Source organism: Scheffersomyces xylosifermentans (assembly GCF_036884685.1).
Source record: "Scheffersomyces xylosifermentans strain CBS 12540 chromosome Unknown RJT20scaffold_2, whole genome shotgun sequence".
NCBI classification, from domain to species: domain Eukaryota; kingdom Fungi; phylum Ascomycota; class Pichiomycetes; order Serinales; family Debaryomycetaceae; genus Scheffersomyces; species Scheffersomyces xylosifermentans.
This window is the reverse complement of record NW_027042940.1, coordinates 2,704,547-2,727,013: the sequence shown is the minus strand read 5'-3', so window position 1 is coordinate 2,727,013 and position 22,467 is coordinate 2,704,547. Positions and strand designations below refer to the sequence as shown.

The following is a 22,467-nucleotide window of genomic DNA, read 5'->3' as shown; positions in this document are numbered from 1 at the left end:
TCCTAGTTGTAGTTAGCAGACCGAATAGACGACTTGATATTCACCAGCCCACTGGTTGCTCAAGAATATACTTGGAAATAGGGTATAGTTGTCTCTCCTGCTCTTTCCCGTCGGTTATTCTTACTGGCCACTCAAAAAAATACTTTAATCTTATCTAATCATGTAGATAATGATTTACCATCTCTCGTCGAAAAAATTTTATGAACTTCAGTTACTGTCTCAAAATTTTTCAATTACATTGTTTTATAATATGTTAATGTAATATGTGCGAAGTCATAAATGTTCTCACGGGAACGCCTCGCATTATAGCATTTCATACGGTAGCAAAGAGAATAACGGTAGAGCTCACGTCATGCACTCTGGAGGATCATCGATTAAAAGGAAAATGGGTTTGGCCTGTACATGCTACAGGATTGACGAGAATTGCATCTTGACAATCGGCATTGTTGACTCAGGTTGTATTTCTTTGTAAGTCTAACAAAGATCTCTGATTCCGCTTATTCCATTAAGTACCTGATCTCGGAAGAGCATGTGTTAATGAGTTGCAACGACAATAGCGAGACAAAGTATAATTGTAAATAGTTGGAAACCACTACTGTCGATTTGATGCAAACAGACCCTCTTTGGATCCCTATTTTGCCCTTTACGAGCGAACGCAAGCTTCTGTTAATAATATAGCTAGGTTGCATTTTTGAATTTGGGGGATGACCTCCCGCAAATTAAAGTTTGTTAAGCACATTGGACAAATGTGCGATTGCATGCTTGGTTCAAATAGTATCTAATTACAACTATTTGTGGCCCCTAGAGCACCATTAGGAGCCGTTTGGAAGCATTTCATATCGATTTTGAAATTTAGGGAGAGAGTGGAGGCATCGTCAAGTCTTAGCGATCAACATTAAGGTTTGTAAAATTTCGGTAAAGCTACTAGACAGTGATTCCTTCGCTCCCTGCCCAATATGGAACAAAGGACTGTCAACACATTAACGCTGTACATCGATCCTTAAGTGGTTAAGGGGACGCCAAAAAGAGTTTATTGATTTAACACATATCAACTACAATGATAACTAACTTGCACTGTTACGCCTGCAACGCTTCGGAGAGCAATCGCTGCCGAAGTCTTGATCTGCTCTCTTTGATCCGCTCATTTATACGGCATTTGTCCTTTGATAGTCCAGATAAGGTTAGGGCGATTCATTTGATTTCGAGGTGGCTCCAGTGCAATGGTGTGCATGCTACATATACAACCGTTTTACAGATTCTGTGGAGTGCATGTTGAAGGATTTTATTTTTACCACTAAGTTGAGACGACCACTACGGAATAGAGCGATGGGCCACTACTGGCGATTCCTTAATAGTGAAATTTCAGTATGTCGAGATCCTTATAAGTGAAATTGGTCGTTGGGTACATAACGTCCACAATGTACATACACGTACTATAGCCTACATAGGCATACAATATATGAATTAATCCAGATGAGGATCAGGCTAGCTTGGATCTAGAACTGAAACAGCGTAGGCGAGGACTAGAATGGCACACCGTCTCTAAGTGCCAGTTAGCATAAACTTAAAAATCCTCGGCCGAAATGGCCGAGATGTCTTTTGTCGGGAACGGCCGATACCAACAAAAAATCGCCGATGCCATGATTTCAAGTCACGTGAACTCTCCTGTCCCCACCATGGCCCCATAAATGGCTCTATATACACGCACAATTCCAGCCCATAGTTAAAGTAAGAATTGCAACTCACATAGTATATACTTGGTGTTCTTAGAGACACAAGAACAAGAATTGTGTTGCTGCAAATCGAAGCCTAGTAAGAGAACTTGGTAGCGAAGAACATTGTGAAGATCTAAAAAGCTCTTTAGCCATGCCTGTTCTGTTGCTAGACTTGCCCAAAGCGGTGAGAAAGAATATCATTCTCTTCCTTCCCCAACAAGAACTTATCAATTTGGCAACTACCAATTATGAGCTCTACGAGCCATGTATGCAGCAGCTCTACAAAAGAATTGTAGTTCAAGCAGATCCGGTATTGACTAACGATCCAAAGGGAAGAAATAACGACTTCTTGGATGGCAACTTAACCGTCATTTACGGATTTAGACATAACTCAAAGCTGGGGAAGGTGTACACTTTGGAGACACAATTGAAGTTGGTGAATGCTAGATTGGCAGTATTGAACCAGTCGGTTAGTATTAACCCAGCTTTATTGGAATATATTCAGGAAATAAGCATTATTTCAGAAAATGGTCAATTTAATGCCCATGACGACATTAAGAAGAACATTCAAGCACTAGCAAATCATTTAGATGGCCACAGTATCAACAAATTCTTCATAGGAGACGCTCAATTGAGGGCTCAAATTGACCTTAGCAAGCTCTCACTCAGATCCGTGGTAATAGATTCTGCCAGCCAATTTGAAGCCGCTAACCTACACTCTTGCGTTGAACTTTTGGTGGCATTGGATACAACAAAAGATTTCAATGTTCAGAAGTTCAAATCTCTCGAATTAGAATCATTGATATTGCCTGACGATGAAATAAAGTACTGGGAGTTTGTTGATAACATCTTGTTTGCAAACGATATTCAATTGAAAGTGTCAACTTTCAAATTACTTTTCAGCAAGGATCTTTCTAAAAACACAAAGCTCAGTAAGTGCATTTATTGGCCTCATATACATAATTTAGAGATCTTACTAGGCCATGAGAACGAGGACCAAGATTTTGTGATCGACTTGCTTAATTTAATACCTCTAGAGCACTGTATCCATCTTCAAAAGCTTTCGATTGTTCAATTGGGTATTTACACTACACACAAGAGTAATGAGGCTTTCGACATCAATGTGTTCACATTCATTGACAACCTAGTACAGATCCAATCGCAATCCCTTACCAAATCAAGACTCAATTATATCTCAATCAAGCACAACTTGCCAGCAACTGCAAATTTCCCAGATGGTTTTGAAGGAAACTATTTGAGGCGATACAAGCTGTTCGGTGATTTGCTTCCAAAGCTCTTGGTGAGTAAAACAGACGAAGAGCAGCCAAAGATAAACTTGTTCTTGCCTAATGTGTTCCAAACATTGGCTTGCTACGATCAACCAATGAATACCATGTTATGGAATGGATGTAAATGTCCACACTGTGAGGATTATTTGGGAAAACTTGATGACTTTTTGATGTATCACAAGTATTACAATCTGGAATTGAAATCGTACAAAGATTTGAATTCGTCGTTGATTATGTTCACTATCGGAGAGTTTCTAAATTCAAGATTCAACAACCATGACCTCTTAACTGGGTTGTCATACTTGCACTACCCCTTAAGCAATCGTTTATGGAACTTTCATGACAGTGCATTAAGTATCCCCTTCAGATGTTACGATGTTCAAATCATTGACCAGGGAGAATTCGATGAAGAAGTTGAAGAAGAGGCAGCATTAAACATTTCGGAGACCCTTGCTCATTGCAAATATAATGCAGCAGTCTACAATAGGAATATTCCATTGAGCATCTCTCATTATTTAGATGATTTGGTTTTGAAGTTGATTAACTTGAACAGAGGAGATGCCGAGGCATTTGAGTTGGGAACCGATTTCAGAGATGGAGGTGATAGTGAGGACTTGAAGTTGAATATCAATAAGTTGGTATTGAACGGAATTAGCTATAACTTAGACAGAGAGTTGAATGGAACCCATTTCTTTGAAGATGTTCTAGACTATTAAGGGGTCGTGCAACTAAATATTACTCCTGACCATGTTGACGTACGGAATACGGAATAGAAAAGTCAGATTTTATCTCATTCCGAGACCGTCAACACAAATGCAATAGGATTATTTTATGGTCATTGTCAGAGTACGGATAAGGAAAGGAATGCAGACCTGTTGAAGCTTGAAGCACCTTGTGCCAAAAACACAACAAGGAACAAACAATGGTCATTAAAATATATGTATCTATGAAGAATGTAAGTCTTTATCGTAACTCTTAGTCACTTGTAGTGGAGGAATATGGTATGAGTTTATTAATCAAGACATAAACTTGTGGAAGACTAATCTGCTACCGCCGATCTTATCCAAGCTTCCATTCGCAAGCATCAACTTTTCCGTACGAGTATTATTCCGGCCTAGATAATATTGGAGGTGATGATGTTGGTTCCAAATAATAATGTAAGCACTTACAAAAGCTGTATGTATATCCAATTCCATAATGGAATAGACATGACATGTAAACGGCAACTAGTGGAGCCTATACTTGAATGTTTCAGGGTATTATTAGATACTATGGCATGCCATTTCGTCTATGTTGAATCAGTGCGGAAACAACGCACACGGCGTTTCGTTATCAGCAATCCACAATCGACCTTCATGTCACTTTGTGGTGCCTGTTTTAAGTAAGATACGTCGACTTACGAAAGGATCTAGGGGAGGACTGGACGCGGCATCCCCAGGGTGCAGAAATAAACTTTTTAGGGCAAGATGTATTATGCACAATTTGTGTTCTCTCAGATTATTTTTCACATAGCTGTATCTTCGATGAAATAGGAACGATATACTGACCACGTACGTCAGTGGCCTTGCGATTACTTGTCAGCTATTGGTGAGATGACCCCTGTATTTTGACTCATTTTTCCATACCATTATTCCGGTTAATGGTTATCTCCTTGGCGCTAGCTCATCGACTGCTCATTAGCATGGATAACTACGAGGTGATGAGGGCTTTAAGTGATCGAGATAGCCGTTGCACCTTTAGCTATTTTGCTGATCTTTCAGTTACCATGGAATCAAAGCATCAAACAGGGGGCGTCATAATATGAATCTTTGTGGAGAGCCTGTTCGTATCTAACTATCTATTGTAAACTATCCCTCGGTAACATGTCTATCTGTGCCACATCCTAGAACCAATCATTCCTGGACCCTACGTATCTCATTCATTGTTGGTAGATACCATTATCTCGATGCCGTACGGTTTACGAGTTTTTATTCCTATCCAGGTATTAAACACGTTCATTGTAGCCCTACTCTCCTGTCTTTTCAGCGTGGATGTACATTCCCTCTCCTCTGCGTATAACCGACACATTGTTTCAAAAAATTTCACACAATTTAGGGTTTCTGGTGGCTTCTGGAAAGTACTTGAAACAATCTCATCTCTTTCGCTGGAAGTATGTATGTCAGTAATCGAGGGCAGAACATGCACAACAAGATATCAACAATAAAATCTATCTGTAACAGGAAGTGAAGTGCAGATTAGATCCTGCCTAAATGATCCTTATGTCATGTACCCATGCCGCACGCGAGAAATTTATCACACACTATGTGCCTCGACGATCCAATTTGTCAACGAATTACTTCGTCAAGTCAGAGATCGACGATCAATCTGTAGAAGAGGTATTTTTCACATCATCGATGTCGCTGACGTGGCTCACGTACTGAAAATAATAACTGGATTTCTTGTAATGGCAGCTCCGAATCAATGTATGCAATTACGTGCGCACTGTAAATGACTGCTTGACGTCCATGATCATGACTATTGGGTATACCATGCTATTTTGGAGATTGGATTTCTGCAATGGCGAAGCAGACTCATGTTTTCAATATACGGTGGTGACCCTTTCCATGTGGTTCACGTCCACTCACAGCGGTGCCGTCCGATTGTGTCTCAGGAGAATAGCAATGTCAGGAAAAAATATTACAATACACACATTTGTTGGAAAAAAAAAGTTTTTCCCATACAGTCACACAATAGAAAGGTACATTCGTTGACCTTTGTCTCTTAACGGTTACTGGATTGCATGAAAGCTCGATACAATGATCTGTGGGGTGTGCATCGCATAGGATATTTTATCATCGCTCACAGTATAGTGTTTGGTTTTTCATCAATATCTGTTTTCTTTTCTAATTCCATCTAATATTGCGGATGGTTTCACACAGGTACGCATCACTCATGTAAAGTGTGATGCACAACTCTGAACTCCGAATATAACCCTATATTCCCACAATAAGGGATTTCCAAAAGCTCAAATTCGTGTATGTGTGCACCCTTTGTTCGGTCCCTTTCCCGTGGTCCGCTCAGGCTTGTTTCTCGCGGATGTAGTACAACAATATAGTCATTTTTCACCGTTCTTTGTCTCCCATTGATCAACGTGACCCTGTAGTGCAAATGCATGAACCATAGGCTGTATCCTTTGGTTCCTTATTATGCACTGGTTTTGCTCTCGTCTACGCCTTTTTAACCCTTTGTGCGCAGAGGTTAGTCTCTCAGTTGTTTCGGCGAAGATTGTGTGAGTTCATGGCCGAATTTGTAAATATGCTGGATGATATTCTTGGGTTTGAGGTTCCACAGTATATCGGCAACACTTGCGTTGGTTCCGATAGGCTTAAAGGAGATTCTCGCCTTGCGTGATGTTATTTTTATAGGGTCTATGGTGGTATGCACCACTTTTGGAGGTTATTATTTACCTAAGAAGATCCTTTTGAACTAAAACGGGGCCTCTCAAGATCCTGTCGACATTTTTTTAATACATAACGTCTTGAAACAGATTAGGGGTTTACCCGTTCCGGTATATAGACGTCAGGAGTGTTCAAATTTGGCTAGAGGCCGCCCGTATGAAGGAGAGCCATCTCAAAAATTTATTTCAACGGTTTATTTTGTAGACATGAAATGATAAAATAACTGGTATTATTTCAATGATAGAGGTGAATAGCCAATGGTGAATAAGAATAGTGAAAATTTCGCCGTTGGGGCGGTCGCGTTGCTTGTTTAGATTGTGGTCAACCGATCGAAGTATACACTGGTACTTTAGACTTCATGCAACGGTCCGAACCAGAACGCCTCCCGTGTAGTATCTGACCTTGCTGAGCACAGTATGCGTCGAAGATCTTTCATAGAAAGGAGCATCTATATAATAAGTTCAGCATATTAAGTATATGGTGGAAGGAAGGTGAGTTGCAAGACATCGGCATTTGCCTACGACTTAGCATTGTATTGCACATACGGACGACGTCAGTCCTCGTCTTGACAACGTAAATATTTCCTTGCTTTTAGTACCCTTTGCCTTAATTTGCTTTAATTTACATTAAACTTGACCGAGCCAAGGACAAGACCCTTGTTACTGGGGAAACATTGCTTGCCTTTGGTAGCAAGTTGGTAAACCAAGCCCTTAGGGCCTGTATAACGCGTAGAACCTCGTTTAGGGTTTAGCAACCCACACAATAGCACCCCTCACTTAAGCAATAACAAGAATTCTCGACGTAATAACTACAAATGTGTAAGACTAGACATATTTTGCGACACAGAAAATATTAATGTCACTAATTTATTACTAAGTATGGATATTTTGGTGAAGAGGCGTCGGATTTTCAACCTTACCTTATATAATGTTTAATTAAACTTTCGGCATTCCCTCCGAATGTGAGGCTTCCTAAATAAGGCAATTTTCCTGAATACTGCAACCAGGTTTAATTTGCAAGGTATCAGAATGGCCTGATTCCAGAGCATCCTAAAGGGTTTACAATTCGTGGCAAACTTCTATTGTTTACAGTAAAGCTTATCCGGAGGTAAATCCGCTAGCTGAAGATAAGGGGCTTCGAAGGTACGACAATCACAACAATCTACAAAGCATTGAGGTGTATACAGGATCGTCGGTTTATGGTTTTAAAATGGGAAATCTATGTGGTTTCAACACTATGTTGTAGTATTTGACAATAGGTAAGGCTCTGTTCTCACCGGTCCAGGAGAGGTCGCCTGAAAGAGAATAAAAGAGACAATCAAAGTTTAAATTTTAGAGTTCTAGAGCCACGAGAACTAGGCTCTGCTCTAGAATGTGGTTGTTCTGTTATTATCTTGTCACAGCCGAATTTGCAAGAGCCGCAGTAGTTGCTGAATACAGATGGATCTTTGAAGGGCAAGATCGCTCATTCGGGGGTGAATTAATGTGTAGATTATCTCAGCAAATCTGTCACCCCCACTCTCAAAGCCCATCTGTTCCAACACCGAAATGCATACACCCATATTTGTCACCTCGCGGAGCATCACGCGGTTAGTGCCCAGGGCTAGGCTACCTTAAGGGCCCAAGGGTGCACTTTGGGACCCTTGTTCATGTGCATTTGTCCATACAATACAACTGTAAATTGTCAGGTAGTACCTATAAGGACTTTAGATGACCCTCGCTTCTTGCCCCTTTGAACACTCGTCAGCCTCTCCCATTCTCATCGCTGGGTTTCATTTAACCGCTTAACCCATTAATCCAATGCTCAAAATCTGCCCCAGTGATTATGTAGACTACATGCACCACCCACATCTACACACAACTTGCAGTCCACATCGCGTTCTGTACATAGCCAACAAGGTTTTGCCTATGCATGCTAGCAATCAGAAAAAAAAAGTAGAGTGTAAAGTACGTCATAGAGTCGCTCGGAAGGTTAAAGAGATACACAAAAGATACCAAGTGTGAGTCCTGACGTAAATGTATAGGTGGGTGAGGAGTGTATATTCTGCCGTTATGTAAGTCCTGTCAATTTTAGACTTACGTTGGGAGTTTCAGAGACAGACAGCTAGTTGTGGGATTTTCATGTTGTAACAGCTCGGAGGGAAGGTTGTTTATGGAGTTGGTGGAATGGGCGTCGATGAGGTCCATGACACACCCAGAGCGAGATAAAAAGCCTACGTCAGTTAACTGAGAGCCTCAAAAATAAGATCCCGCAACTATTTTTGGGAACTATTATTGTCGGATTTTTTTGTCACTGATAGTCTCGATCCGACAAAACTTTGGATTCCGCACCTCTATTCCGGAACAAATCGCTGCAATAATAATGTTAATAATATCTAGCTACGCTAAATATTATGTTGAATAGCAAAAGTGGATCTGTTTTAGTTCATTTTCTAACAGTAGTTAGTCTCGGAAAATATTGGTCGTATACAGAGGATACACCTGGTGACACTAGTCTGTCTCTGTTGGGGCAGCATCACCACTAGATAGAACAGTACTACAATACCACTCCGGTGAGGCGCGCTTTTGCAACGTCGTAGGAAGCAGTTGGTTCCTGAAAATACGGAACAAAAGTTGCCTTTTTGATGTATTAGGCTCGGCAATAACTTGTGTCTGACTGTACTGTCGCACAAGCATGACATCACTGAATGTTCGTATGTCAATGTCAAGCTTACATGATATGATGGGAAGTACGAATAGTAATAAGATATTTTATTTGCCTATAATGTATAAAATGCAACTGTGAAAGATGAAGCAAAGTGAAAGTCTGGTCCAAACAACGAAAAGTCGAGATACGGAAATGTATCGCGACACTAAAGGAGAAGTGAAGGTAAAAGCAATGAACAGAATCCGAAAGAGAAGCGTGAAATAATTAGAACATTAGACATAAACAATCGAAGTGAAGAAAGTTGAAAAAAGCATAAACCACCCATTAAATGTTAAATCGTAAAAAAACCCAATACTATATCATGACACCCTACTCTAGTTAAACGACTTTGGGTTCAACTTGCTCTTGAAACTCAACTTAGATCTCTTGTTCTTTCCATTGGTGTGAGTCTTGTAGTGTTGCATGCAATTGTCTTGTCTAGCAAATCTTGCATCGCAACTTGGCCAAGGGCAAATATGCTTTCTCTCACCTGTATGGATACGATTGTGTCTAGCCAAGTGACCTGATGTTGTAAAAGAACGAGCACAAACCTTGCAAATGTGTCTACGCTTGGAATCTTTGGACAAAGATGGAAGACAATCGCTTGGGCTGTGAGCAGTGGAAGCAGTAGAAGATATTGGGGAAGCAAGACTAGTGGCGCTAGATGATCTAACAGTTCTATGAGAATTTGTACTTGATGGTGGGGTAGGAATGGTTATTCCTTCCATGATTGGAGGACTGCGTAATTGGCCATGAGATGGAATCATTGAACCATTTACTTGCATGACATGAGGTGGGTATTGGTATTGGTAGTGGTAGTACTGGTTTACCAGCACTGGGTGTGGTTGTACTATCATGGATTGTTGGCCGGACATTACAGGAGTGGTGAAGCTCTGCTTGACCATACCGTGTTGCACTGGACTTACGGCTCTAATAGTGGCTGGTTGTGAGTAGTAACTGTAAGGAGATGTGGATGCTGAGGAAGAAGTGGAGCTTCCAGCAAACAGGCCCGGTAATGGGATTGAGGTGAGAAGCTCATTGAAAGAAGGCAATGGCTGGGTCTCCCCGACCTTGGCTATGTTTGATTTGATATAAGGTTGTGAACAGATCATAACTGGATATGCAATGGTAGTATATGATAAGGGGAAGGTCTAATGGGTTTTCCGAGATCTAGGGGGTATTCCTATGGATCAATGGATATCTAATTGGGTGAGTTTGATACTATAATAGTAAAAAACTGCTAATAATGGGAACAATAGTAATAGAACGAAATGTGGAGTGAGGTAAAGATGCGATCAATAACAAGCTCTATGGCTGGCATTTTTCGAGGGAGCACCATTTGTATTTATATAAATCCTCGCGTCACCGTTACTATGATGGTAAGGAAGAGAGTTGTAGGATCTGACATAGAGAATGGATGTGAAATAAGGAAAACGCTAACAATAATGCAAAAAAATAATAATCAATGTTAAGGTGTCAGAACTTATTTTGCAGAACAAAAAAGAATTCGGTTGATTCTCCTGCATGTAGGTGCTTTAATTAAGCTTTAACTAGATAAAAAATTATCAAAAGAATTCTGTACAAAAAATACTGTGCTGCTCATGCATATGCACTGTGTACATGCGGTACCACCGATATAATAAAAAATAAACTTTTCCAAGTGCGAGAAATGTGCCTGAACTCATCTACCTGGTGCCGGTATGTAAACCATGCAGGATAGAAAATCAAAAATACACATTTTTTGAATTTGTGCATGATGCATATATGCTGTTGGCAGTCACTGCACTACGGTCACTTGCTTTCTGTGTATGCAGTACCCTGAGCATCACTACTTCGGTGAATTGCGATCTAGTTTGGTCGCAGCAGTTGGAGGTTACGTCTTATCATATATGCACGTAATTTGGTAGGAAAAAGGTTTGGCCTTTGCCCGTCTGTTGCACAACAACACAAGATATGATCTATGAAAACAAGAGGCGGTCTATTGAAGCAGTAAATGCCACCAATGATTTACACACGTGAATCGAGATATGCAATGTTTACGTACAAAGATACTATATATTGGTACTATACATAAATACGCACCTTGCTAGATATTAGAAACTTTCAGAAGGGCGGCCGAAACTACGGCCGCGCATTTAGGCTTCTGATTTCATTTTAACTTTTAAGAAAGACAAATTTTTGATCATCTGATTCATACTGGTTCCATTCCATATGTTCCCTGCCAATGTTACGTTCTTTCCCTTGAGCATATATATGCGGGTTCTTAAAGGGAACTGCTTGTAGTACTACAGTCTCTCCTACTTCGTTGACCCTTTCTCCTATTTAGGATATACTGATAAGCTTCATTATTGCGCTAGTTAACATTTGCTTTTGCACACCACTTTTATTTGCTACTATGCTCTTGTCAATTCTAAGAAATCCAAGTTCTTCTCAATACTACACACAATATACCTTGGCTTTTGAAACATGGCGCACGGGTGACCATATTTCGTGTCTCTTCCAATTTATGGTGGTAGTGGGCCCTCTGAATGTAATATAAATTATAACTAACAAATACCGATACGTATTTTGAGGCAAGGGTATTCAGTAGAGTTATCTAAATCCCATAGAGCATCTATAATTACTAGTCCTTACTTCACAAGGAATTAAACTTCTATAGATAAACTCAATTCATGAAAGGGACAATCATTAGCATAAAGGCTTTAGGAGATAACATGTGTTTCACTTCGCTGGGGTCTCTCACTTCGATACCACCTACCCCAGCACCCCACATAGCTGCTCCCTTTGTATGTTCCTGCAAACTACGGATGGAATATGTCTTTGCCCGTTGAGAACGCAACTAGTACAGTAGGCTAAAATCCTGACAATTGTAAATCATCTCTATACAAAGAAACTTTTGAAGCGGTCAAATAAAATGTCACCTTCATGTCACCTATTGAGAACCTTGATAATAACCAAGAGAAGGGGCCCCACTTTTCTCTAAGGAGCTTCTGTTTTCCTTGTGATTTTGTCAACATATTTTATGCTACATTAACTGCCTTAACTCATCTGATCACCATCCACAAGTTGGCTGAGAAAGCCTGCAACGCGGCTTTCCTGCTTTCGAGGTTGTTTGTTTACTTTGTTATTTCCTTCTTCAGTGTTCATTGCGTGTGTAGATCATTTTAGTTCCTTCAAATTTAGACATCAAGATATTACCTGCGAATCCCAAGCAACGTTGCACAATATGTGCTCTTCTATTTAAGGATGAATATGCTCGCTCTTTTGCCAAAGCAGGCGAGAAAAAATGCGTGCAACCTCAAAGCTACAAAATTAACTTTGAGAGATGCTGGTCGCTTACTCGTTTAACAATTCTTCCGCTTCTCAACAAAGGGTAGCGGAAGGCGTAGAAGAGCAAAATGTGTTCCATCCGCGACTATATCGCTTAAGTTGTACCCTGTCGCATTTACTGAACTGTATTTGTAACTTCTTAATAGTCACTTGCATGTTTGAGTTCTCTACCGAGAAGGAACACGGGCTAAGAAGATGAATTTAGAGATTCTTCCAAACCTTGTGGCCTCAGTGAGATTTTGTGAATTTACTTGGCCGTAGGTGCGAGCACCTTGCAGAAGAACCACAGTTTATGGATTTCTTAAGAGCCTACACCTCGCTTAACAATCCTTTACTTCCACGCACGCCGCAATTGCTAGGTAAATGTAATTAATCTCAATAGCTTCAATTAATGCAACAATTCCAGAATTTACATTGACCAACAAACGTTTGATGAAATATGTTCATTTTGTGCTTCGCGCTTTCTGTTTGCTTGCGCCTCAAATGTACATAATACTTGTTTAAATTCCTCGATTAATTATCTAATCAAGAGGCTACACTATGGATAGGAATGGATGGAAAGCAGCAGTGATGAGATGCTAATTTCCCTCATGCTCAAAGATAACCTACATTGATTAAGAGTAGCGCATTGTGCATTGCTTCTTCTCTATACCCTTCCCAACACCATTGTCCTAAATATCGCTTCTTGGAAACTCCATACATTCCGACTTCTCTACAGCATTCTCTTTGATTCTCTTTGATAGGCTGCGTAGCTCATTATGAAAATAATGTACGTAATAAAACCGTTCAAATGCCTTGGTACGTGTTCAGGTATTGCTACGCCATATAAAATAGTTAAAACTGTCTAAGAAGATCCTGAAGAGTATGGAATAGGCAAAATTGCCACTCTCATGCAGATCCAGGGTTCTTCTTGCCAGGATAGAGAATGAGTGCACCATGCAGCAATTTGGGAACCTTAAATTGCATGTATACCTCTTTCACCTTGTGATGGAACCCATCACAAACACGTAGATTTCATACAGCCCATTCCAAGTTGTTTTCTTCGGGGAACTAACAGCGATTCGTCGCTCGAAGGGTAGCAGATGAAGGAACGTTTTGCCGCCTTGCGGTTCACTTTCTTTCCAATGCAGATAAATTTATTCTCTCGAATTGGATCCAAGATTGGACATTTGAGGGATTGTGCGTCGGGACTTCCATGGAATGACAATGGGTTTCTTTTTGCTCGTCTTCCGAAGCATACATTTATACTTTGCACACCAATCGGTGATCTCCAAGCGGAATATAAATATGCAACCAAAGAAGGTAACTCACTTCATGCATTTACCAATGAACCTTATCAATTCCTTGAATCGATGCTATTTGTTGGGATAATGTTTTTCCGACGAATACCCTTCTGACTCCCGCTCCCCTCTTCATACACTTAACTAATAGGGCTATTTTCTTTATCTAGTTCTGTAGATCCCAGTATAACCTCGGCATTAAATCTCATGTCGGAATTAAAACGAACCTCATTGACATGCACCACGCATACTTGTCATTGAACTTCGCCGGAAATTCATTGGGTGGGTTTCAAAAATGCAAGAATACCGAAGTACCGCCAGGCGTAGACCCTTTAAGCATTGGTATTTTCCATTAGGTACCATGAACACTCGCAGTACATACTGATCCCTAACAAGTCAACTTGGAGAACCCTTGGGCGACAAATCGTAAGAGCCCTACGTCAGCTACATGAAAGGGAATGTGCTTTTTTGGAGTTCGATGGAATGCTCAATAATCTCCTGGGGAAGAAAATGGGGGTTGCATGACGGGCTGTGGTTACAAGCTTGGAAATTTTACACTATGGGTAAATTTGGGGGGTTCTAGAGGGTTTCGCAGGCGTCGCAAAGTGACCAGGAGGGCGAGCTCTCCAAAGACAGACATTAAGCACGCTCTAAACTTTGTTGTTTATTTTCGTTCCAATTACTAGAATAATTAAGTCGTCAGGGAGTAGATCATATGTATAATGTACCACATTCAACGAAGCTGATCTGACTCAGCTCCTTGCTTCAATGAGGTACAAGATCGCAGTCTGACTACTGCCTAAGGATAGAATTACCGAGAATTTCAGCTTTGACTAACAATAGAGACTTGCTATTGTTATCGTCTCTGCTAGAGCTTTGTGGAGAGGGTGGAAATGCAATTCAGTTCATGAACTGAGTAGTCGTTTCATCATTATTACCGTACGAGCGGCCAGCGCATGAATCTTACAGAATTCGTACTCCAACCTTTACTATGACAGATCGAGGATCTACAGTTATCCCCATCGAGTAGATGAAATCTATGGTGTGTACTGCTGCAGTATATTAGAGGCACGCCCACGCCTACCCCTACATTTGATGATAATTAAGGTTCGAGTGGTCATCGATAATCTAATCAACATGGGCTTTCAACACAATTGTCACGAAAGAACAAAGAAAGACCCACTTCTTGCACTCATTGTATGCTATGTATTCGCTTCTTCGCTGCTTCTTCGCTGCTCCTTCGCTGCTTTTACTGCTATTCTGCTACGGTGTCTTGCTGCGGAATAACCTTACAGTGCCTGGATTCCAAGGTGTGCGAAGCTACAGAGATGTATCACAATATGGCACGGATATACCCCGCCCAATTTACCGCTCAACCCAACTTTAATGATATTACGTGGAAAGGGAAGAATTGTCAGGGATTATAATTTCGACTTTGCGTGTTTATGGTTCCGAATAGCGCTATATAACTGTTCTTTTTGAGTCATTCCATCCTCTCGGAGTTCAAGGGAACAACCCTGCTGCAGAAGGGCTTCTTATGCATCAGTATAACTGGTCTGTGTGTAGGATTATATGGGTTTTGTCGCACTACCACATGTTATGACCAATATGGCACAGGCCAGCGACACAGTAAGCCATCCCAAGGTATAACTCCGATTACAATATGTCTCTCGCTAATATTGTGAAGAGATGTAGAAGCAAAAAAAAGGTTTCCCCTAGAAGGCTAAGACATCATTGAGGACAATAGTGATCGGGTTTCATTTCTACTATGTCATATTGTTTTACCTTACCAATGTATAACTAAGATCATCCTCCACTCTTTCCATCTCTGATCGATGGTCTCCATACGCAGGATTCAAATCCCACCATTTTAGACTTGTTGCAGGATGTCACGTGCAATGATTGATATCGAATTTTCAGTTTCCAGAGGTTCGTACGACGGTTACAGAGGGTTGAAGAACAAGTATTTATTCGTAAATGTTTGCTTGAGTCTGGGCAATAATTGGAATATATAATATCCTGTAAGCAACATGTTGGGACGCACCTCCAGGAGGTTCATTTCAATTACCCTTAACAACCCGGTGAAACCTCCGTTCATCCCATTGGTGTCGGAAAACGGAATCATAGACGCTATTGGAAATACTCCATTGTTGAAGTTACCAAAACTCTCGGATTCTATAGGAAGAAATATCTATGCCAAAGCCGAATTCATGAACCCTGGTGGGTCCATTAAGGATCGTGCCGCATTGTATATAATTAACGACGCTGAAAAGAAGGGCCTTATTAAGCCAGGTGGAACTATTGTAGAGGGCACGGCAGGAAACACCGGAATCGGTTTGGCCCATGTCTGTAGAGCGAAGGGGTACAAATGCATTATCTATATGCCTAATACCCAGTCCAAGACTAAGATTGAAACCTTGAAGCTTCTTGGAGCTGAAGTGCATCCTGTTCCTGCTGTAGCATTTACTGACCCTGAGAACTATAACCATCAGGCCAAAAGACATGCCGATTCGTTAGAAAATGCGGTATGGACCAACCAATTCGATAACATTGCTAACAGACAGGCTCACATTGAGACCACAGGACCTGAAATTTGGGCTCAATTGGACGGGAAAGTCGATGCTTTCACTTGCTCTACGGGTACTGGTGGAACATTCGCTGGAACTTCCAGATACTTGAAGTCCATTTCTGGTGGTAAGGTAAAGGCTGTGCTTGCTGACCCTCCTGGAAGTGTTTTATATTCCTACATCAAGTCCAATGGAAAGGACATAGTCAGAGGTGGTTCATCCTTTACTGAAGGTATTGGTCAAGGAAGAGTCACCGATAACTTGCAGCCTGATTTGGAAATCATTGACGATGCCATTAGAATCCCAGATGAAGACTCCATTCACATGGTATACAAGTTGTTGGATGAAGAAGGATTATATCTCGGAGGAACCGGTGCATTGAACGTCGTGGCTGCTGTTGAAGTCGCCAAGACTTTGCCTGAAGGCAGTAATGTAGTCACTATTTTGGCTGACTCTGCCCACAAGTACAGTGACCGTATCTTCTCCAAGAAGTGGTTACAAGAAAAGGGATTGTATGATGCCATTCCAGATAACTTGAAAAAGTATGCTGTTTTGGAGTAAAAACTCAGCTAGTATATCATTCATAGCATAATTGTATGATAGCAGTGTTAAGATCCTGTAAGTATGTATGTTTGTTACCGCTAGGTATATGGAAATATGAAGTATTATGAAGAATAACAAGGAATCTGGAACTACCGGTACTATAAGGTCCTTCTTGAATATGAATAGCTTTTTTGTAAAAAGTTAAGTTCAGTAATTTTTAGATTATTGATCGAATATCTGTCAAAATGTGTAATTTTTGCTGCAAAATTTATTAATCGGGACGTCACAGGAAGCAAACTTCTTACAAAATAGCATATAAATTAATATCCTACTACCGTTATTAGTTCCTTATCAACTGTGTTTACTATACAGTGTTTTATGGCTGTTCTAATATACTTTATCATAGAATTTGAATACGTTACTGGTAAATGGTGATTGCCATACGTGAGGAGATTTCAGATTTATAATTCGACTGTCAAGGCATCAGCCATCTAGCATCACTCATTCTCTAATTAAACTAAGTAAACTGATAATATCATCTGAATAGTGTGCTTTAACTAAGTTGTGCTGAAATTTGGCTCATTCCATACTTTGACATTCACTTAGGCCTCTTTATACTGACGGTTTTGTTAACTACACCCCCAACAAGATCAACCTATCACAAACAGCAGCCTGACCACTGTATTTTTCATCTCCGAGCACTATCATTCAAACAAAGTATATATATGTCAACTATAACATATTGTTATATCACACAGCAAAGCATATTGTACAGCAAAGCATATTGTTATATAACATATACCATATAACCTATGAGATGTGTGAATAACACACATATAACGGATGCAACACACACCATATAATATATTGACACCGTATATTACACAATACACCGTTAACTACCCAATACACCATATACCACATACCATTTACCACATCTCCATATAATAAACATTCACCGTATACCTTATACTACACATATACCACATACAACACACAACACACAACACAAAACACACAACACAAAACACACATACATTGACCGATATTTGCAGCATGAACATTTAAATCCAACTGTAACACATCCATACACACATACAAAGTCTCACTCCCTCTGTCATCTCTCTCTGTTAACTTGTCTAACAAAACTCACTCACCACCAATTCATGTGACCTTCTACGTTACAGCCATACAAAAACTATATATCCGAAGAGTTCTTATTACAGAGTTTCCATTTATTATTCAAACTAGGGGGGCAGAATTGAATCATATTAAACCTCAATAAAGTTCATGTTAAACCCCAATAAACAACTCTTCAAGAAAATCAGTATTGAGATCAACATGTTGCAGGTTTGACTTATTTCTTGTGATTAGTATGAACATTTGAGCTGCAAGTATGAATTAAAATTGAATTCGCACCGCTTCAATATATGATCTCTCACTCTTTCACTATTTCAAACTCTCAACTTCACTGATCTCACACATCTCACACAACTCACACAATATTCTCACACTCTCTCAGCTCTCACACAATTTTCTCACCCACTTCGCTCTCATACATTCACTCACATTCAACTCACACACTCAAATCTGTCACTCTCACTCTCTTAAATCTCGCACACTCAACACTCTGTCAGCTCTCTCAATCACTCAGCTCTCCCACTCAGCTCTCCCACTCACACAGTCTCTCCTGTACACGTCGTGTGAGCGGCGAAAAAAAATTTGCTTACGAGCGCTTAACCACAAAAGCTAACAATTCTTCATGGCTGTAAATCCACCCGCTGGTATCTTCATTAGGTTACACCATCATCTAGCTCCGAAAAAGCCCACTATTCTCTGGCTAAAATAAAATAGGGTTCACGCTGTGCTTCAATCTATGTACATAACCCCCGAAACTCGTGTTTGAACCTCCCAAAAAGCCTTAGTGTTCGTCTTCTCTGCCTCCCTTTCTTTCCCTCTAGCAGTGATCCATCGTTAGCAATTTTGAAAGATTTTTCAGTATTTGACTACGCCATACAAGAAAGACATTCGTACCACCACCGCCCCCCCCGCCGAATCATCAATAAATCCTCCATCTGCATCGTCAGCATCCTGGCATTCTTAGCATCCTAGCATAATCCTCCCGCCACATGGAACAGCAGATCCACCAAGCTGTAGACATCGCGCTCAGTGGAACCGCCGACGCCAGCCTTAAGAACCAGGCTTATGACTTCATCAACCAGATCAAATCCACTCCAGAGGGTTACAAGTCCAGTGTGGGTATCTTGGAAAAGTCTGGAACTCAGCCTGTGAACGAGGGCCTTAAATTTTTCATATTCCAGGTGATTGACGAGAACATCGATAAACTTAATGATGAACAATTATTCACTTTGAACACTCAGTTATTCAAGACCCTTGGTCAGTATATCGCTAACGATATCAATGATCCAATCTACTTACGAAACAAGTTTGCTCAGTTGTTTTCCAGAATATTCTGCGCAGTTTATTTGAACATCTACCCTAATTTTCTTAAAGACTTGCTCAACTTGATTGCAACCAATAACCAAAACGCCACAGACTATTACACAAGAATAATTATCTCCATTCACTACGAAATTGGAGATAAATTCATTGCTAGAACACGCGAAGTCCAAGAAAGAAACAACCTTTTGAAAGATCAAATCAGAATCAATGACATGAACTCTTTGGCCACTTCATGGGGCAAAATCCTCCAAAACCCACAAAACTCCAACGAGATTCTCAATAACACACTTAAGATAATTGGTCAGTATATTAACTGGATGGAGATCTCTCTTTTCATCTCAAATGACTTTATGCGTAGCATTTTCCAGTATTTGAACAAGGAAGACCAAAGAAGCGAGACTTGCTTGGCATTAATTGAAATAGTGAGTAAAAAGATGAAGCCAGCAAATAAGCTAGAGCTCATCTCACTTCTTAACTTGACAACCATAGTCAGTTCTATTGATTTAAGTGACAATGATGAGTTGGAATTTGTAGAGAATATTGCAAAACTTTTGAACCAGGTGGGCCAAGAACTTTTGATTGTGTTAGAGAACCAACAAGAACTTGTAACAGACGTGAATGAACAATTGCTCAAATTATGGCCATTAATTTTCTCGTCATTGAGCCATGAATACGACGACGTCTCCCAACAAGTATTTCCCTTCATTCAACAGTACTTGTTATTATGTAAGAAGAGTCAGGAACTTAGTTCGCTAGAATTATTATCAACTCTTTTGAATAAGGTTATTTTCAAGATGAAATATGATGAAGATGCGGACGGTATCTCCGATGATGATGAGACAGGACAGTTCCTTGACATCAGATCCAAGTTGAAAGTATTTCAAGATACAATTGCGGTTTTAAAGCCTGACTTATACCTCGAAGCTATCCCAATTGTTATCAACGAGTCACTCTTTGGTGGCAATGGAAAGAATGCGGACTGGCGTAAGATTGAACTAGGCTTATTCGAATTGAACTCCTTTTCTGAGAGTTTGAGAAAGAACCTTATAAACTTGCCAAAGAATGAAATCAATCAGAGTAAGCCTTACTTAATTTTTCAAGAATTCCTTATCAAGCTCATTAATTCAGATTTGATCATAGAGGTAAACCATCCCAAGATTCAAACTTCGTTTTTTGAAATTATCGTTCAACATTACACTTTCCTAAACACTCAAGCCAACCAACAACAACTCGTTCTTCGTATTTTGGAGATTTTCACTAGCCCTCTAGGATTATTCAATGAGAATGAGAAAGTACGTTTAAGGAGTTGGTACTTATTTTTCCGCTTTGTTACCAAGACAAAGCCTACGTTAAACAATCTGACATTTGTAGAAAACATGGTTATTAAATTACAGTCTTTACTTGTAGTGAAGGCCGAATTACCTACTAAAGATGAGGATGACGATATCGTGGAAACTGGTAACTTCAATAATCAATTATACCTATTCGAGTCTGTTGGCTTACTTGTGTCATTACTCAACGCTGACTCTGCAGACCATAAATTGAAGTTAATAGATTTGGTATTCCAGCCAATTTTCAATGATTTGGAGAACTGTGTAAGTAGCTCTGACCAGGATAAGTTGACTCAGCCATTAATTGCCTTACAGGCACATCATTCCTTAATGGCCATTGGAACGTTTGCAAGAGGTTACGACCATGATTTACAAAACAAATACTCTGAAGAGATTCGCAGCAAGATCAACAACGCTGCTCAGGTAGTATTAATTACATTAGAGAACTTCCCTAAGCACGAAAAGATCAGAGATGCCGCCAGATTTGCATTTGCTCGTTTTATCCCTATTTTGAAGAACCAGATTAATGTTCATTTGACTAAGTTGATCACGTTGATATTGGCTGCCAATGACTTGAGAACTAGCGAGTTGAGCGACTTTTTGAGTTTCTTGGGCCAAATAGCTCATAACTACAAAGATGACAACAACATCTATCAATTGTTGAACAATCTCTTAACACCCGTCATCAATAAGGTTTTTGAGATATTGTCTAACACTACAAGCGATGAACAATTGATGCCTGATATCATTAGAGACAAATACGACCTCAAAAAGGCCTACATGAACTTCATTGGCTCCCTTTTCTTGAATCATTCTGCTAGCTTGTTGATAACGGAGACCAACAAAAGAAAATTTCCTGAAATTGTAACCAGTCTTTTGGAATATGCCTATGATTTGGGAGAGCCAACTGCTTCGAAGTTGGCTATCACTCAATTGATTAACATTATTAATGTTTTTGGCAATGGTGGTAAGATCCACGATCCAGAAGACAGCTATGGTAGCAATTTGCCAGCTGTTGAAGGAATAGACGAATTTTTAATGAACAAGGTGACACAATTGTCGTTTGAGTTACCTTTCCAGAAGCAAGAGTTTGATTTAAAAGACGCCCAATATAGACTGATCGGACAAGAGATCTCGTTGATGTTGAAGACATACGAGCAGAGAAATGGAGATGAATTCTTGAACTATTTGTCCGTCTATTTGACCAATATGGGATTGTCACAACAATTAATGAATGAGTTCGGGTCCAACTTGGTCAAATTGGATTCCAGAAACTTCAAAAAGTACTTTATAACTTTTGTCATCCAGCTTAAGGGTAACAAATAGTTCTTTGCATAATAAACCACGAAGCGTAAGGACTGGAGTAAGCACATCTTTCTGATAGAAGTTTACCTCGGGTATTTGATTCCACTTACGTTACTGCTTCGAACAATTGCATATTATATACATATATATAAATATCCACATACCAAAATGTATAATTACGACATAGTCATTGTCATTGTGAAGAAGACGACAAATGCAGAGGAGTAGTGAAAACTGTGGATAAATAAGTTACAAAGGAATCGAATTTTCAATATACGAGAGTATCCGTATAACTTAGAGCTATAAATAACATAAGTAACACTAATGAACCATACTCATGGTACAGTTACATCTAACAAATGAACAGAACAACTCTTTCTAGTAACCACCGAAAAAAGTACAATTATACCCATTTCAATAAAAAAGACCATATCGACCAACTTCATCTGACTTTTATCATTACCATCATTACCATCATTACCATAATTACCATAATAACCATCATAACCATCATATCATGTA

General features: G+C 39.9%; 4 protein-coding genes across 4 annotated transcripts; 3 read left to right on the top strand and 1 right to left on the bottom strand. All coding sequences in view use genetic code 12, as the record gives it.

The window, feature by feature from the left end:
• The first annotated feature begins 1,714 nt into the window (after positions 1 to 1,714).
• Positions 1,715 to 3,929, top strand: RJT20DRAFT_32073 (uncharacterized protein). The gene has a single exon (XM_064919705.1). The coding sequence runs from the start codon at positions 1,867 to 1,869 to the stop codon at positions 3,718 to 3,720; it is 1,854 nt and encodes a 617-aa protein (XP_064776539.1). The 5' UTR covers positions 1,715 to 1,866; the 3' UTR covers positions 3,721 to 3,929.
• Positions 3,930 to 9,461: 5,532 nt separating this feature from the next.
• On the bottom strand, positions 9,462 to 10,238 carry NRG1 (Nrg1p; the record flags this gene model as incomplete). Its single annotated transcript, XM_064918260.1, has 1 exon — positions 9,462 to 10,238. The coding sequence occupies one exon, from the start codon at positions 10,236 to 10,238 to the stop codon at positions 9,462 to 9,464; it is 777 nt and encodes a 258-aa protein (XP_064776538.1).
• Positions 10,239 to 15,766: 5,528 nt separating this feature from the next.
• Positions 15,767 to 16,864, top strand: RJT20DRAFT_91924 (uncharacterized protein; the record flags this gene model as incomplete). The annotated part of the gene is made up of 1 exon (XM_064921403.1): positions 15,767 to 16,864. One exon carries the CDS (start codon positions 15,767 to 15,769, stop codon positions 16,862 to 16,864), a length of 1,098 nt encoding a protein of 365 aa, XP_064776537.1.
• Positions 16,865 to 18,605: 1,741 nt separating this feature from the next.
• Positions 18,606 to 22,226, top strand: RJT20DRAFT_126512 (Ran GTPase-binding protein). Its single transcript, XM_064916775.1, has one exon. The coding sequence runs from the start codon at positions 18,976 to 18,978 to the stop codon at positions 21,964 to 21,966; it is 2,991 nt and encodes a 996-aa protein (XP_064776536.1). The 5' UTR covers positions 18,606 to 18,975; the 3' UTR covers positions 21,967 to 22,226.
• Positions 22,227 to 22,467: the final 241 nt, after the last annotated feature.